Source organism: Heteronotia binoei, chromosome 13 (assembly GCF_032191835.1).
Source record: "Heteronotia binoei isolate CCM8104 ecotype False Entrance Well chromosome 13, APGP_CSIRO_Hbin_v1, whole genome shotgun sequence".
Taxonomy (NCBI): Eukaryota; Metazoa; Chordata; class Lepidosauria; order Squamata; family Gekkonidae; genus Heteronotia; species Heteronotia binoei.
Window position 1 is genome coordinate 65,298,842 of NC_083235.1, and position 16,026 is coordinate 65,314,867.

At 47.8% G+C, this 16,026-nt stretch overlaps 1 protein-coding gene across 1 annotated transcript in view; it reads right to left on the reverse strand.

Moving 5' to 3' along the window:
- Positions 1-16,026, reverse strand: part of ACSF2 (acyl-CoA synthetase family member 2) — an 80,007-nt gene that overhangs the window by 34,618 nt on the left and 29,363 nt on the right. The window contains exons 5-10 of the mRNA XM_060252468.1: positions 14,784-14,902; positions 13,593-13,755; positions 11,254-11,349; positions 10,312-10,460; positions 7,403-7,494; positions 2,905-2,981 (exon numbers count right to left, since the gene is read on the reverse strand). Of these exons, the coding sequence (XP_060108451.1) occupies positions 2,905-2,981; positions 7,403-7,494; positions 10,312-10,460; positions 11,254-11,349; positions 13,593-13,755; positions 14,784-14,902 (696 nt within the window). The remainder of the gene's footprint in view (positions 1-2,904; positions 2,982-7,402; positions 7,495-10,311; positions 10,461-11,253; positions 11,350-13,592; positions 13,756-14,783; positions 14,903-16,026) is intronic.

Here is a 16,026-nt window from a genome sequence, read left to right on the forward strand (position 1 = left end):
TCGCTCCAATTTTGCCTGGTGAGGTCATGCCAGGAACAGAATGAGGCAAACTCTCCTTGGGAGGGAGATCTACAGCACAATCCTAAACAAGAGTTACATCCTTCTAAGCCACTGAAGTCCTGACCTTTACACCATATTTCTGACCATGAGGGGCACACAAAGAAAATCCTCCAAAGTTCATTGCACTAAAGCAGGGGTGTCGAACTCATTTGTTATGAGGGCCGGATTTGACATAAATGAGACCTTGTCGGGCCAGGCCATGCGTGTCACAAAATGCAACGCCAGGTAGTGGAGATATAAACGGCACAGGGCGAAGACAAACACAATTAAATATTTTATAGAATCATAGAATGATAAGAATTGGAAGGGACCTCCAGGGTCATCTTGCCCAACCCCTGTACATTGCAGAAATTCACAAATACCTTCCCCCATGTCCATGACTCCTGCTTTTTTTACTTTTTTAACTGTTTAACTTAAAATACGAACATGCTTAAAATATTAACGCTCTTGCAATATTTTGCTGCTGATCCCCTGATGCTGCCTGGAGTGGGGGAGTCTACAAAACTAATCTGGAGTGTTTGTCTTCCCCAGAAAAATAACTACAACTCCTACGAGGCAGGGCTATGTACTGCCCATAAACATATGAACATATGAAGCTGCCTTCTACTGAATCAGACCCTTGGTCCATCAAAGTCAGTATTGTCTTCTCAGACTGGCAGCGGCTCTCCAGGGTCTCAAGCTGAGGATTTTCACATCTATTTGCCTGGACCCTTTTTTGGAGATGCCAAGGATTGAACCTGGGACCTTCTGCTTACCAAGCAGATGCTCTACCGCTGAGCCACCGTCCCTCTCCATGAACATATGAAGCTGCCTTCCTCTGGATCAGACCCTGGGTCCATCAAAGTCAGTATTGTTTTCTCAGACTGGCAGCGGCTCTCCAGGGTCTCAAGCTGAGGTTTTTCACACCTATTTGCCTGGACCCTTTTTTGGAGATGCCGGGGATTGAACCTGGGACCTTCTGCTTACCAAGCAGATGCTCTACCACTGAGCCACCGTCCCTCCAGCATATGAAGCTGCCTTCTACTGGATCAGACCCTTGGTCCATCAAAGTCAGTATTGTCTTCTCAGACTGGCAGCGGCTCTCCAGGGTCTCAAGCTGAGGATTTTCACATCTATTTGCCTGGACCCTTTTTTGGAGATGCCAAGGATTGAACCTGGGACCTTCTGCTTACCAAGCAGATGCTCTACCGCTGAGCCACCGTCCCTCTCCATGAACATATGAAGCTGCCTTCTACTGGATCAGACCCTGGGTCCATCAAAGTCAGTATTGTCTTCTCAGACTGGCAGCGGCTCTCCAGGGTCTCAAGCTGAGGTTTTTCACACCTATTTGCCTGGACCCTTTTTTGAAGATGCCAGGGATTGAACCTGGGACCTTCTGCTTCCCAAGCAGATGCTCTACCACTGACCCACCGTCCCTCCCCACGTGGCAGCAATGTACACTGGCCAGTATAAGCCTACTATTTGGGAGGTTTAAGTTCAAAATACCCATTGTATAAAAGGACATGTGCTGGGTGGGTAACCTTGATCTGGACAAACAATCTCAGCCTAACCCACTTCTATGGCTTGCTTTGCAGAAGCACAGTGATGGGGTAGCAAGGCTAGGGAAAAGGAGAGGGGGACCCAAAGAAAACTGCATCATAAGGAGGAGAGGGAGGGGGAAGGGGAGAGAGGGGGGAGCAAGGCACAGGAAAACTAATACCTTGAAAGAAATTTTGTTCCTCTTTAGATTTGCACACACACAGATGCATGGTGTAGAGAAGAGGTAGGCAGGGGGGAAGAGAGAGCAAAGTCGGCTCATATCCGAAAGAAACTTCCGTCTTTAGGTGCCACAGACTCAAACTTTACATACACATAGCCGCGGGTGGGGGGGGGGGAGAGGAAGAGGCAGGCGGGGGGGGGGGTGAGAAGAGGGAGGGGAGGAGGAAGCACAGCCGACTCATATCTTGAGGGAAAGGATCGTCTTTAGGTGCCAACGGACTCAAACTTAGCTTTGAGCACACTCAAGATGCCCGGGAGGGGAGGGGGGGGAGGAAAGGAAGCAGAATCAGCTCATACCTTGAAAGAAATATATGTCTTTAGGTGCTACTGGGCTCAAGCACAGCCGGGCAGCTGCTTTCTGGGACTCCTCTAGTCCTCCTGACCATGCAGAGAGCAGCATCAGCCTCCCTGCCCCATTCCCCCCCCCCCCCCCGCGTCCCAAATTAAATGTTGCTGCTGCCGCTCAGGAGCAAGGTGTGACCGCGGCCGGCTGGGCAGCTGCTTTCTGGGATTCAGCCCCTCCAGTTCTCACGGCCATGCAGAGCAGCATCAGGTCCCCTGCCCTACTCCCTCCCCCCAAGTTAAACATTGCTGCTGCCTAGGAGCAAGGCGAGACCGCGGAGGGGCAGCTGCTTTCTGGGCCTTGGCCCTTCAAGCCTGCGCTGCTGCAACTAAGAAGCAACGGACCCCTTTGCAGCTGGCCCTTCCCCAGCCCCAACTTTATGCAGCAGCTGCCTGCCAGAGACCTCGGTGAGGGGAGCAGCAGGGTCTGAACTATGCAACATGCTGGAGGTCTTCCCTGCTCAGCCGCATCAGAGTCAGCCCAGCAGGCTGTGCACGTGACTCCTAGCTGCTGATTACAAGAGGCAGCCTCTTGCCTCCTGGAAAAATGACAAAACAGGCAGGAAGCTGCTACTCGGAGCTGTGGAATGAGCGACGATCGCACAGTTAACCCAACCGTGTGTGTGTGTGTTCTGTTCTCTTTGAGGACTGGGTTGAGGGGCCGTTTGTGGCCCGCGGGCCGTGCATTTGACACCCCACGCACTAAAGGAGACTGTGAATTTGCAGAGATGAACACTGACTTACCACCATTTCATACATGTTCATCTTCTTCATGATCTTCTTAATAATTTCAGGAGGTGCTGGTGACCCTGCAATGATTCCTGAAAAATGAAAGGAAAAAAAAAAGATGTCTTCTTTGCATCTTTTGAGGGAACATCGGTCCCTGCATGCATGCAAAAGTACACTCCAGTCCGAGCATCTTGCTGTCAGCCTCTCTCTCTCTGTCTCCGCCACTTAAAAAGTCCTAAATGTCCCACACACATCCAGGGCCATCTCCTTCCCTTCTTGACTGGCTCTCCCCCTCACCCCCACCTTGCTTGCGCAGAACAGAAGCTCCGGGGCTAGATGGAAGTCAATGGGGCTTGCTTCTGAGAAGCTGCTGCTTGAGAGCGGAAAGTGGGTGGGTGGGCTCCTCTCCACCAGGGCTCAAGCGGGAAAAGGGGATGGGCTGCGGGCTGCACCAGGGGTGGTGGGGAAGGAATGGGGAGGGCTGCCCAACCGCCTACCTCACCTGCTCCCACAAGCAGGCCACAGGGAGAATGAAATAGGAGAAATGGAATGGCGGGTGGGGGGGGGGGAGAAAGAACAAAGGGAGGATGAAGAAACGGAACAAGGAGGAAGAAGGAATGAAGGGGGAAGAGATTGAAACGAAGAGGGAAAGAATTTGAAAGGGGGGGGGGAAGAAAGGGGGAAAAAGAAAGGAAAAAGAAGCTGTCTTACTACCACATGCTGTTACATGGCCCCGGGAGGGCTCTGCATGAGGCAGCTTGGCCCTTGACCGCTGCAGGCGATCCGGCGCTGGGAGGCCGCTGCTGGAGCGTGGCTGAGGCCCCCGACTGGCAATCTGGGTTTCGGGAGGCCGCTGCTGCAGTGCAGCTGAGCTCCCCGACCCTGACAGGCAGTCCGGGTGCCCAGAGGCCTCTGCTGCAGCGTGGCTGAGACCCGCAACCCTGATAGGCAATCCAGGCACCGGGAGGCTGCTGCTGCAGCACGGCTGAGACCCCCGACTCCCACAGGTAACCCGGGCACCGGAAGGCTGCTGCTGGAGCACAACTGAGACCCCCGACCCTGACAGGCAACCCGGGTGCGGGGAGGCCCCTGCTGGAACAGGGCTAGGCCCTCAGAAGATGGCGGGCGACTAGAGCCAGGGCAAAGCCGGAACGCTACCGAGGCCAGCTGGAACGGCGTTCCGGTGCATTCCGGTTCAAAAAGGCCCTGATTATTACCAATAACATCAACAAGTTGTTAGTGTGATGTTTCTTTGCAAAGATACCTTTTGAACTACTCTCTTTTACTTTGAAATAAGGATGTATACTGAAAGCTGGGTCACAGTGCACCTAGTATCTGCTGCCACATGCTGGTAGCTATAAGAATAAAACCAGAAGAAAACATTGCCCTCCTTGTGCTTTCAGTAACAACTAGGGGAGTAGGGAGAAAACCCCAGAAACCTTTACATGATTACCAAAAACAAAGAAACACACATTTTGGTTGAGGACTGGCATCTGCTTCTTTGGGAGCTGGTTCACAAAAACACATTCCACTAACTGCTTTCCTCCACTTTACTATTCTTTCACACAAATATGCAGGGCTATTTTTGTTGAAAAAGCCCAGCAGGAACTTATTATTAGGCTACACCCCCTGACACCACCGTTGTTTTCCAAAGGACTTTTTTGTAGGAAAAGCCCAACGAACTCATTGGCATATTAGGTCACACCTCTGACACCAAGTCAGCCAGAACTTCATTCCTGTGCGTTCCTGCTAAAAAAAAAAAGCCCTGCAAATATGTGAAGAAACATAATAGAGAATCTGATGGTTCAGATCTCAGCAAACAAAACAAGGGATGACCACGACTCAGTGGCAAGAGCACCTGCTTTTCATGTTAGAAGGCCCCAGGCTCAATTCCTGGTATCTCCAGTTAAAAAAGAATCAGGTGGTATGAAAGGCCTGTCAGCGGTTCATGTGCAGAGTGCAAACAGAGAACTGCCACAAGGTAGACGCTAGGAAAGAAATTGAGCCTCACACCAGCACCTAGTATAAAAGTAGTGTATTTACAACTATATACAATACAACTTGGTGCGGTCAATAACATATATTAGACTGACAAAGTGCTACGCCAGGAACCAACTCTCATCAGAGAGTACTACTGTCTGGCACTGTAGTCCATATATACACAGCTCAGCCAATCACGGCAGTCCACACAATTGCTGACTCCAGCAGGTGCTTTCCCCTGGATACAGTCCAGCCTGAACCGGCTCTCCTCCAAGGTTGATCTGACCTGACCTGTCAGATGTTGTCACTGTAGATCCACCTGCTGCTTCATGCTGCGATCATACTGTGGACGGAGGACTTATACTGACAAGGCCACTATTTGAGACCCTGTAAGAGCCAACAGCTAAGAGCAGAAAGTACTCATCCTGATAGACCAGTGGTTTGAATCAAAGTAAGGCAGCTTCATGTGCACATTTCCCATGATTTCAATTATTTATTTATTTATTTATTTATTTGGGATTTATATCCCGCCCTTCCCACAAGTGGCTCAGGGCGGCTTCCAGTGATAGATCCAACAAAATTACAGTATTTAAACATATAAAGGGATCAGCATTTAAAACAGATAAAAACAGATAAAACCATGGTTATCAATAAATATTAATAAATATTAATAAATATATCAACTGTATATAAAAGAAAGAAATCCGGCAAGTTACATTAAAATTCTCAAGCTAGGTATAGGCTAGCCGGAAGAGGGTCGTCTTACAGGCCCTGCGGAACTGTACAAGGTCCCGCAGGGCCCTCACCTCTTCCGGCAGCTGATTCCACCATGTAGGGGCCATAACAGAGAAAGCCCTTTCTCTGGTGGATTTCAAACGGGCTTCCTTCGGCCCAGGGATAGTAAGGAGATTTTGTGTTCCCGACCTCAGTACTCTCTGGGGAACGTGCGGGGAAAGACGGTCCTTCAGGTAGACAGGTCCCAAGCCATATAGGGCTTTAAAGGTGATAACCAGCACCTTGTACCGGACTCGGTATATTACTGGAAGCCAGTGCAGGGTCCGAAGACCCGGCTGAATGTGTTCCCACTTTGGGAGACCCAATAACAGCCGGGCCGCGGCATTCTGCACCAGCTGCAATTTCCGAGTTCGGGACAGGGGCAGCCCCATGTAGAGGGCATTACAGTAGTCTAACCTCGAGGTGACCGTGGCATGGATCACTGTTGCTAGGTCGTCGCGCTCCAAAAAGGGGGCCAACTGCCTTGCCCGCCTAAGGTGAAAAAACGCGGACTTGGCAGCGGCTGCTATCTGAGCCTCCATCTTTAAGGAAGGCTCCAACAGCACCCCCAAGCTCCTGACCCTGTTCTTAAATGCCACTTTGGGTGAATAAACTTTGTTCTTAAAATGCCACTTTGGGTGAATAAACTACTGTTTAGTCTTTTTATATACACACGTTATATTACATGTTGCATTTTTAATTTACTCAAAAACATTTCAGGAGCAACTGCATGGAGAAATACAGCTTGCGTAAACAAGTTTAAGTGGAAAGAATACGTAACACGCGTTTGTGTCCTTCACCATCAGCTTAAGCCAACAAGAAAGGGTTTAGCTGCCTAACAGTGCCAGCCTGTCATGAGTCTCACCCTGGTTCTCATGATTTTCCTATGTCTAAGTTTCAGGCAGTCTCTCTAGTCACAGCAGGACCACAACAGTGAATCATAAAGCCCCAGAGAGAAGGATAAGGATTCTCCTCCAAAAGAAATCACCAGGCTTAATAGACCTGAATAGGATTCTGAATAGACCTGAACAGGCTTGCTCACAAAGTTCCTTCAGACACTGGGACTAAGCGACACCACCTTGCTCGGAGAAATTTAAACAATACCTGCAAGCTTCCGATCATTTCAATCAATCAGTCGATCACCTTTATTGGCATGGTAGATCATTGTCAGAGCTGCGACCGTTTGATCAGTGAGAACTAATTTTAGTTGATGAAGGGGCATTTTAAATAGTGAGGCTATGCTACGTGGTTACGCTTCCTTATTTTGAAAGCTATTTTGGTTCTCATTTTAGTGCTTGTAATAGGGGACTGAAAAAAAGTTAAACAATATAAACAATCTTGCTTTCTAATCCTAAATGGTAGCTTACGCTCGTTAGATCACAAGCCATTTCACACTTCCTTCAACAGTTCAAAAAGAACATGCATTGTGGCTTGAGCAATGTACTAATCAACGCAAACCGATGTATTCAAATTTACATTAATTGGCTACCAGAAATGACATTTAAGCAGCTCACTTTTCAAAATCAATTGAAATGTCTGGTTCTTTGCTTACTACCGCATTCCTTATGAATAACTTTCAGGATCCAGGATGCCGTATAATGCAAGATGAACTTTATTGACTATTTACGTAACTTAGAAATCAGTATTAGAAGGAGCAGACTGACTTGCTACTTCAACCATGACGCTGCTCATCTGCCCTGACTCTCTAGGATCTATGTTAAGCTCTACCCACTTGAAGACATAGTATCCTCATACTTACCTCCCCGGACACTTGAGAGATCATAGGTGTCAAAGTCAGGCTGCCCTAGAATATCTATGTACATGGTTGGAGTGCCATATACATGGGTGCATCTTTAAAGGAAGAATAAAGACAAACAAATTATAGTTTGCTCGAACACGTACATGAGCAATGTTGCCTCCAATTCTGAGCAACTTTTCTTTGCAATTGTGGGGAAAAACTACTTTCCATAGTGTGAAGGGAAATGAACATTTAAGCTCTACAAGCATCTTACCGGTTGACCCAGCCCACATGCAAAAAAACCCTTCCACTCTTTATTAGCCTTCAGAAGTACACAAGATGAACCCCCAACCCCCTGATAATGGTGCTGTCATAGTATGAAGACAATCTGAAGCTACACTATATTAAACTACGTGGTAGGGGGAAAAGGCTTGATTTGGAGAAATACCTGGGGGCGGGGGGTTAGTCATGTAACCAGTACAGAGACAACCAGATATGAATGGAATATATTCACTGACAGTCCAGCAGTATCACACCTAAATTAGACTAAACGAAGGACTGCAAAGAGGCAAAAACAGACTGGCGCTATTGTTTACATCTCTTACTTCTTTGGATGCTTCCAGAGGAGATAAAACCCAGGGTAAACAATATGCTTTTTCTGTTTTAAAAATGTTCACTGGCTGCATATCATCTCTCCTCCCTCTCCGTCCATCTGGAAAATTCTGCAAAGCTTGCCACGCGCACTTCAGAAGTCCAGCAGTGTGCTAAAATTCGGCCGGCATTGGAGTCTTGACATCTGGCTTGCCCATTTAAGAAGCCCAGGACCACCTTGCTATAGCAATGGGGCATCATGGTCAGGCATCCTTTTGCCAGGATGGGTCAGCCAGATGCTTTCAGGAAACCCAGAAGCAAGGCACAAAAGGCAATTACCCTCTTCTGAGGTCCTCCTTCCCCAGAAATGATGCTCAAGGGTGCTTCAAACGCTTTCATACGAGTGGAAACTGGCATGGTCACCTTACAGGCCCGTTTATGGATTGCTGTCTTTCTATATTGGTACAAACTAATGACTAACCCTACTGGGCTAACGAGCCTGATAATGAAAGACTCCTTTACACCTTACTGGGTTAGAGAAACTGAGCTTAAATTAGCTTATTATGGGCTCTCTAAACAGTTTATGATGCAGTTGGAATGTAGTGCAGTTAAACCCTTCCTTAAACAAAGGATTCTAGATACCGAAAGACAACACGATTTGTCCCAGATTAAATGTTATCCTTCTGGCACAGGAAACCTGAATCGAATAGTTCTGATGCCATACTTGCAGAATTTAGATAAACCTGATTATAGAAGAGCCTTCACACTCATGAGCGCGAAATTGCTCCCTTCAGTGGTCACAAAAGGCGCCCCTATGAGGAAAGGTTATGTATCTGCAGAGATGGGAGGACAGAGACGAGAGCACATTCTCTTCTAATGTAAACTTTATCAGAACATTCGTTTGATTTACATTGCTCCTATTCGTGACCAATTCCTGGGGAGAGTTTTTAGCTTTTGTCTAGATAAGATTTTAGCGGATAGGAACCAGGAAATTACTATGAAGGCGGCAACGTTTGTGGTACAAGCCATAAGACTCCGTAAACAACTAATGGATAAAAACATTTACATGTCTATGAAATATTTTAATTTATATTTTATAACTAGAAATGGAAACTGAAATTTTTATGTATAATATTTTGTATTGTGGCCATTCAATTGTATTCCTTGGTTTGGGTTTTTGGGGTTTTTTTAATGCCACTTGTTACCTATTTTCTTTCTTTTTGGATGGGTCTCTGACCGTATTAAACTAAACTTGACTTGACAGCTTACCCTGCAAGTCCTCCCTGGCAGTGCCAGCTGCACCCAGCAGCAGGAAAAGGAGGGTAAGGGGTCTTCAGAGGGGCATCCACGGCTCCATGACTGTTTCCCACAGGGGGTGGGGGGAGCCCAAAGGAAGGGGTGGTGCTGCTGGGACAAAGGGGAGCGGCAGAGGTGCCTGGCTCGATTTGAACAGCATAGCCAGAGGAGCGCTTCCTCTTCCGGGGCAGTGGGGGAATGTTCCTGTCAGCTTCCCACCCCACAAAGGAAAGGAGTGAGCCCAGCCAGAGGAGAAATGCAGGAAGAGGGGCTTCAAGAAGAGGCTTGTCTAGGTGGCCAGGCTTACAGGGCTTTCTCCACGTGTAAAACTGGGTTTTGCTGCTACCGCATGCTCCCATTCCGCCCCCTCCTACTCCAAAGACAAATCACCAGCTTGGACGTCATCGGGGGACACTGGCACAGCTGGGAAAACAGGCACACCACTGCCTGCTAGCCACTGGGGAAAGGACACTATGCACAGGTGTGGCTGGGCGGCTCTGGGCTTGTTGCCAGGCTGGGAGGTGGCCACAGGTGGCTTGGCTTTGCGGCAGGCAGAGAGGGAGAAGGCAGCACCAGTGCCCCAAGGCTCCTGGAGTGGGAATGTCTTTGCACAGGCAGGCAGCAGCTGGGGCTTGGAGGCGGGAGAGGAAGCAGTCGGGAAAGTTTCGCGCGCGGGGAAAGGGAGCACCCCACAGCACCCCAAGGCTGGGTGGTGGTGCTGCAGGCAGCTGCCTACCTCGCCTACTCCCACGGGCAGTGCCTGCATATAGTATAAAATCTGAGTCACAAGCATTAGATGTCACACAGTATGCATCCGTTTGTGATTCACTACTACATTCTTAGGGGAGAGAGGAAGCAAACATCAGGTATCTTTTCTGCCGCTCGTCAGCAGACAACAGTGAGATCATGAGACTACGCCTGTGTCCCAAAAGAGATGTTAACAGCTCAGAAGCCAAAGCCGAATGGAACCAGGGAAAAAAAACACAAACAGAATGCTTTTCCTGACAGTATTCAAGCCTCTAAAGTTTGAGTCAAACACTTACTTCTCCTGTTCCAATGCCTTCAGTGCAGCTTTAGCCTCGAAACTTAAAGACGGGAAGACAAGAGAAGTACCATGAATTGCCATCACCATACACCCCGCCACAGAGCCCAGGCAGTGGTAGAGAGGAACAGGAAGACAACAACGGGCTTCCTAAGATCAAGGAAAACATAGTTATCATAGATTCACCTCCCAGTGTTGCTTTTAACCATTCCTACAACTTATTATGACAGAGAGTAAGCAGGGCTATCAAGAGGGGAATGGGAAAGAGCTAGGGTTGCATGGATGGAGGATCAGGAGAAAAATGCACATTTGAAGAGCTATACTTATTCAGTACCTATCCCTCTCTGATAATAATATTTCGTCATTACACCGTAATCCATATGTAGAAATCAACATGGGTAATCTGTAATTTCTACAGGATATCAATACGAGGCACTCAGGTCATGCAACAAAATGTTTTACATCATAAATTAATTTTAAAAGGCATCCTGGTTAAACACAGCTTCTGCCTAAAATGTTAAACTGTTACTATTAGAGTTTTGCATTAATTTCATTCAGTGACAATTTGTGGCTGTTTCTGGTTCCTACAGCAGCCATTTTGTAGTTGGGGCCACCACAGAATTCCAAGGGTGCCCACAAGCTGAAAAAGACTGAAAACCCATGAGGTAGTGATTAGTGGGCTGGACAACGATCTAGGAGACCCAGGTTCAGAACCCTACTCTGCCACAGAAGCTTGCTGGGTGACGTTGGGCCAGCCACTCTTTCTCAACCTAACCCACCTGACAGAGGCCAAAATGCAGACAGTTACGGAGACTGATGCTGTAAGTCACTTTGATTCCCCAGTGAAGATAAAAGTAACATATAAATATCTGAATTATTTAGGAGACATTATTCTTCAGTCAGAATCAACTTCAGTATTGACCAGTACATTCAGGTGTTTTACCATATTATCAGCTCCCAGCCTTTTACCAATCAGGTTTGCATTATTCACAATGTTGTGGTGCGAAAGTGTGGCCCCTTTGGGGCTTCCTGTTGTTCCCTAAAGAAAATATAAATGCCATTTATTCATTGAAATTCCACCATGTTCCATGCTTACAGGCTGTTAGGGTTGCCAGATGCTGCCCGAAGATCTCCCGTTTTTACAGATCACCTTCCCTGGGAAAAAACGGCTACTTTGAAGAGTGGACTCTATGGCATTGTGCCACGCTGAGGCCCCACCCCTCCCCAAGCCCCACCCTCCCCCAGATCCACCCCCATAGTCTCCAGGTATAACACAGACCTGGCAACCCTAGGTGCAATTATTTAAAACCAACACATAACAATGTATTAAAAATAAAGCACTCTTACAAGAATTTCAACAGTCTGAGACCCACTTGCAATTCAGAAAAACAGGAGACCTGCCGTGCGTATCAATCCTTTCACCCTAAATGTACTAAATGTTTGTTTCCGTGAAGAAGAATTAACCATGCGACTTTCCCCATCTATGGTTTGAAGTAGTACAGCCCTTTCTAGCGCCTCAAGATTCTACTACCTTATTGCATGTGTAGACCAGGCCTATTATCAGACTTTCATCTTTGCCTACCAAGCCAGAAGGCCCTATTTTAAACTTCTCAAAAGTAGAAGGATACACCATTGGGTTCCCAAGTAACCAAATGGTAAGCTGGTTGCTCTCGCTTCTTGGAAAGTTTCTGCTAGCTAGAATGTCTATGGTATGAAGACATATGTCAACTAATCCATGAAAATGTAGAGACGCAAAAGAAAATCTGGACAAATACTGATAAGGTTTGTAGATGGATCTTCTGTGCTTTTTATAGCTCTATTTACCGTACTTTTCGGTCCATAAGACGCTCCGGACCATAGGACGCACCTTCCTCCTGGGGGGCGATCAGCTGCCTCCGCCTCCGATCTTGGCGCTTCCCCCGGGCCTGCCTGCTTGGCTCCAGCTCTGCTTCCAGCAAGCGCTGGGATCGCTCCACACTGCCCCCACCACAAACCCAGCGCTTCGCGAGCACTGGCTGCGGAGGGGGCAGCGTGCTTCCTCCGTGCCTGTCTGCCTGGCTCCAGCTCTGACGCTTACAGCAAGCGCCAGGATCGCTCCCTCCGCCCTCCGATCCTGGCGCTTGCTTTAAGCATCAGAGCTGGAGCCAGGCAGACAGGCACGGAGGAAGCACCCGCCCCCTCCGCAAACCCAGCGCTTCGCGAGCGCCGGCTGCGGAGGGGGCGGCGTGCTTCCTCCGTGCCTGTCTGCCTGGCTCCAGCTCTGATGCTTAAAGCAAGCACCGGGATCGGAGGGCGCGTTCCTGGCGCTTGCTGTAAGCGTCAGAGCTGGAGCCAGGCAGACAGGCACGGAGGAAGCACCCTGCCCCCTCCGCAGCCGGCGCTCGTGAAGCGCTGGGTGTGCGGTGGGGGCAGCGTGGAGCAATCCCAGCGCTTGCTGGAAGCAGAGCTGGAGCCAGGCAGGCGCAGGGGAAGTGCCGGGATCGGAGGCGGAGGCAGCGGATCCCCCCCCCCCCGGAGGAAGGTACGTCCTATCATCCCTTTGCTCCATAAGACGCACACACTTTCCCCCCACACTTTTTTGGCAGGGAAAAGTGCGTCTTATGGTCCGAAAAATACGGTAATAGCCTTCCTAATTCATGTCATAGTATTCCTATTACTATGCATGGGTATGAAAGCTGGACAACGAAGAAAACTGACAGGAACAAAATGGACTCCTTTGAAACGCAGTGTTGGGTGAAAGTTATGGATACCATGGACTGCTCAAAAGACAAAGAGTTGAGTTCTAGATCAAATAAAGCCTGAACGATCCCTAGAAGTGAAAACGGCTAAACTGAGGCTATTGTACTTTGGTTGCGTTACAAGAAGTCAAGGGCCGCTGGAAAAGTCAAAAATACTGGGAAAAGCTAAGGCAGCAAGAAAAGAGGAAGACCCAGCACAACACGGAATGATTCAATCAAGGAAGCCACGGTCTTCCGTTTGAAAGACCTGATCAAGGCTGTCAACGATAGGGTATTTTGGAGGTCATTAATTCATAGGGTTGTCATAAGTTGGAAGCGACTTCACAGCGCTTAACACACACTTCAAGATATTCCAGATTCTGCAAACCCCAACTCTTCTAAAAGAAAATAAATTGTCCCCAGAAAAATAAACATAACCAAATGTAGGTGATGCGTACAACTGTACGTAAACTTCTAAATTTTAATGTGCAATGCGCTATTCCTGACATCACAGCTTGTATTTTCTGAATACAAATGATGACAAAAGGGTGCACGCTGTACCCACTGAAGTGAATTGGATGTTGATGGGCTCTTGGCAGTCCAGGGTCTTCCGTATGTCCTGCAGCTGCTTCTTGTGGCTGCTGTCTCCAGCCTGCATCACATCGGCCATCTGGAACGAGCCAGGCAGCTTGGAGTCCAGGGTGATTACAACAGAAAGCTCTGGTAGGCTGATACGGTGGACAGAATGGTCAGCAGCAAAGGAAAAGAGAAAACAGGAATATAGTCTGGGAACAGGCTGCTGGGGTGTGGACTAACCTCTCTGAAATTCTGCTACTATGGGAACTCCTTGATACAATTATACAGCTTCGTCTTATATATCTGTTTAACTTGTGGAAGTTTGGAAGTGTTGTATGCAATTTTAAGATTTGTGTTTCCAACTATGCATTACTGTTGTATATTTTCTATAACATTCTGATGGGTTTGTGGTTCTGGATACATTTATGCATTTTTCACATACCCGGTATTTACTGTCTTAGGTTTTCTGCATTATTGATACTGACAGTCTCACTGGCATAGAAGCAGGGCTTTTTTTGAGCGGGAACACATAGGAACACCGTTCCAGCTGGCTTGGTATCAGGGGGTGTGGCCTAATATGCAAATAGATTTTTCTGCAAAAAAGCCCTGTGTGAAACAATGGTGACATCAAGAAGAAGATGAAGAAGAAGATATTGGATTTATATCCTGCCCTCCACTCCGAAGAGTCTCAGAGCAGCTCACAATCTCCTTTCCCTTCCTCCCCTGTGAGGTGGGTGGGGCTGGAGAGGGCTCTCCCAGCAGCTGCCCTTTCAAGGACAACCTCTGCCAGAGCTATGGCTGACCCAAGGCCATTCCAGCAGGTGCAAGTGGAGGAGTGGGGAATCAAACCCGGTTCTCCCAGATAAGAGTCCGCACACTTAACCACTACACCAGACTGGCATGGGGGCATGGCCTAATATGCAAATGAGTTCCTGCTGGGCTTTTTCTACCAAAAAAAGCCCTGCATAGAAGAAAACGTGGCAAGCAGTAAAACAGTACCAGAACTGGAACAAGCTTTGCTGACATCAAGTTTCCCTGTAGCTCATGATTCCCGATCACCCTCACCTTGACATTTACTTTGATGTATGCCTGACAAATGTGGCACCCCGCCATGGCTAAAACAATATATAAGGGCTGGTCTTGGGAATGGCCTGTGAGGTGAGGCACAAGTAGAACTTACTTTTTGCTTTTTAGTGCTCCTGGATTAGACAGTCCCAGCTCTGGGCAAATTTGCTTCAAGATCTCATAGTATTTCTGTGTTTTAAATTGCGTGGGAAACACCAGTGCTTTGCAGCCAACCTAAAGAAACAGAAGGGGGGCATTAGGATACAGAAAGTATCTTGGAAATCAGGTTATAAAATAGTATCACACTTCAGAGGAAATAGAGAGCAGAATTTCTCACGATTCACTGCAGTAGGTATGGTAATACAATAAATAGAGGGAAAGGCATGTACTCAGGTCTTTGCATTGCAAGCTGATCAGTTTGTCCTTGATTATGATGATGATGATGATATTGGATTTATATCCCGCCCTGCACTCCGAAGAGTCTCAGAGCAGCTCACAATCTCCTTTCCCTTCCTCCCCCACAACAGACACCCTGTGAGGTAGATGAAGATATTGGATTTATATCCCATCCTCCACTCCGAAGAGTCTCAGAGCGGCTCACAATCTCCTTTCCCTTCCTCCCCCACACCAGACACCCTGTGAGGTAGATGAAGATATTGGATTTATATCCCGCCCTCCACTCCAAAGAGTCTCAGAGTGGCTCACAATCTCCTTTCCCTTCCTCCCCCACAACAGACACCCTGTGAAGTGGGTGGGCTGGAGAGGGCTCTCACAGCAGCTGCCCTTTCAAGGACAACCTCTGCCAGAGCTATGACTGACCCAAGACCATGCAAGCAGGTGCAAGTGGAGGAGTGGGGAATCAAACCCGGTTCTCCCAGATAAGAGTCCACACACTTAACCACTACACCAAACTGGCTCTCTTTGGGTTTGACATTATAGCCCTTACATACACAAAGCATTAATTAAAGAAAATAATTGTTGCACTTTAAGGCATTTGATCCAGTCTTCTATACAAAAAGAGATCTGCTGGATCAGACCAGTGATCCATCAAGTTCAGGGTCCTCTCTCACACAGTGGCCAACCATTTCCTCTGGAGGGCCAACAACTAGGCATAGAGACCAAAGACTTTCCCTGATTTTGGCCTCCCAGCATTTATACTCAGAGGTTTCCTGTCTATGAATGTTGGAGATGCATTTTAGTCACTATGGCAAGCATTTCTGTACTCCCAAATTCAAAGAGATTCACTTGTATAAGGATTACAGTCTGCCATGAGCAAAGAATGGCAGTCAGCATGCCACTTGCAAGAAGATGAGATACAAGTGAATCAAAGCAAACTCAAGGAGTCTTATCTACTGTCT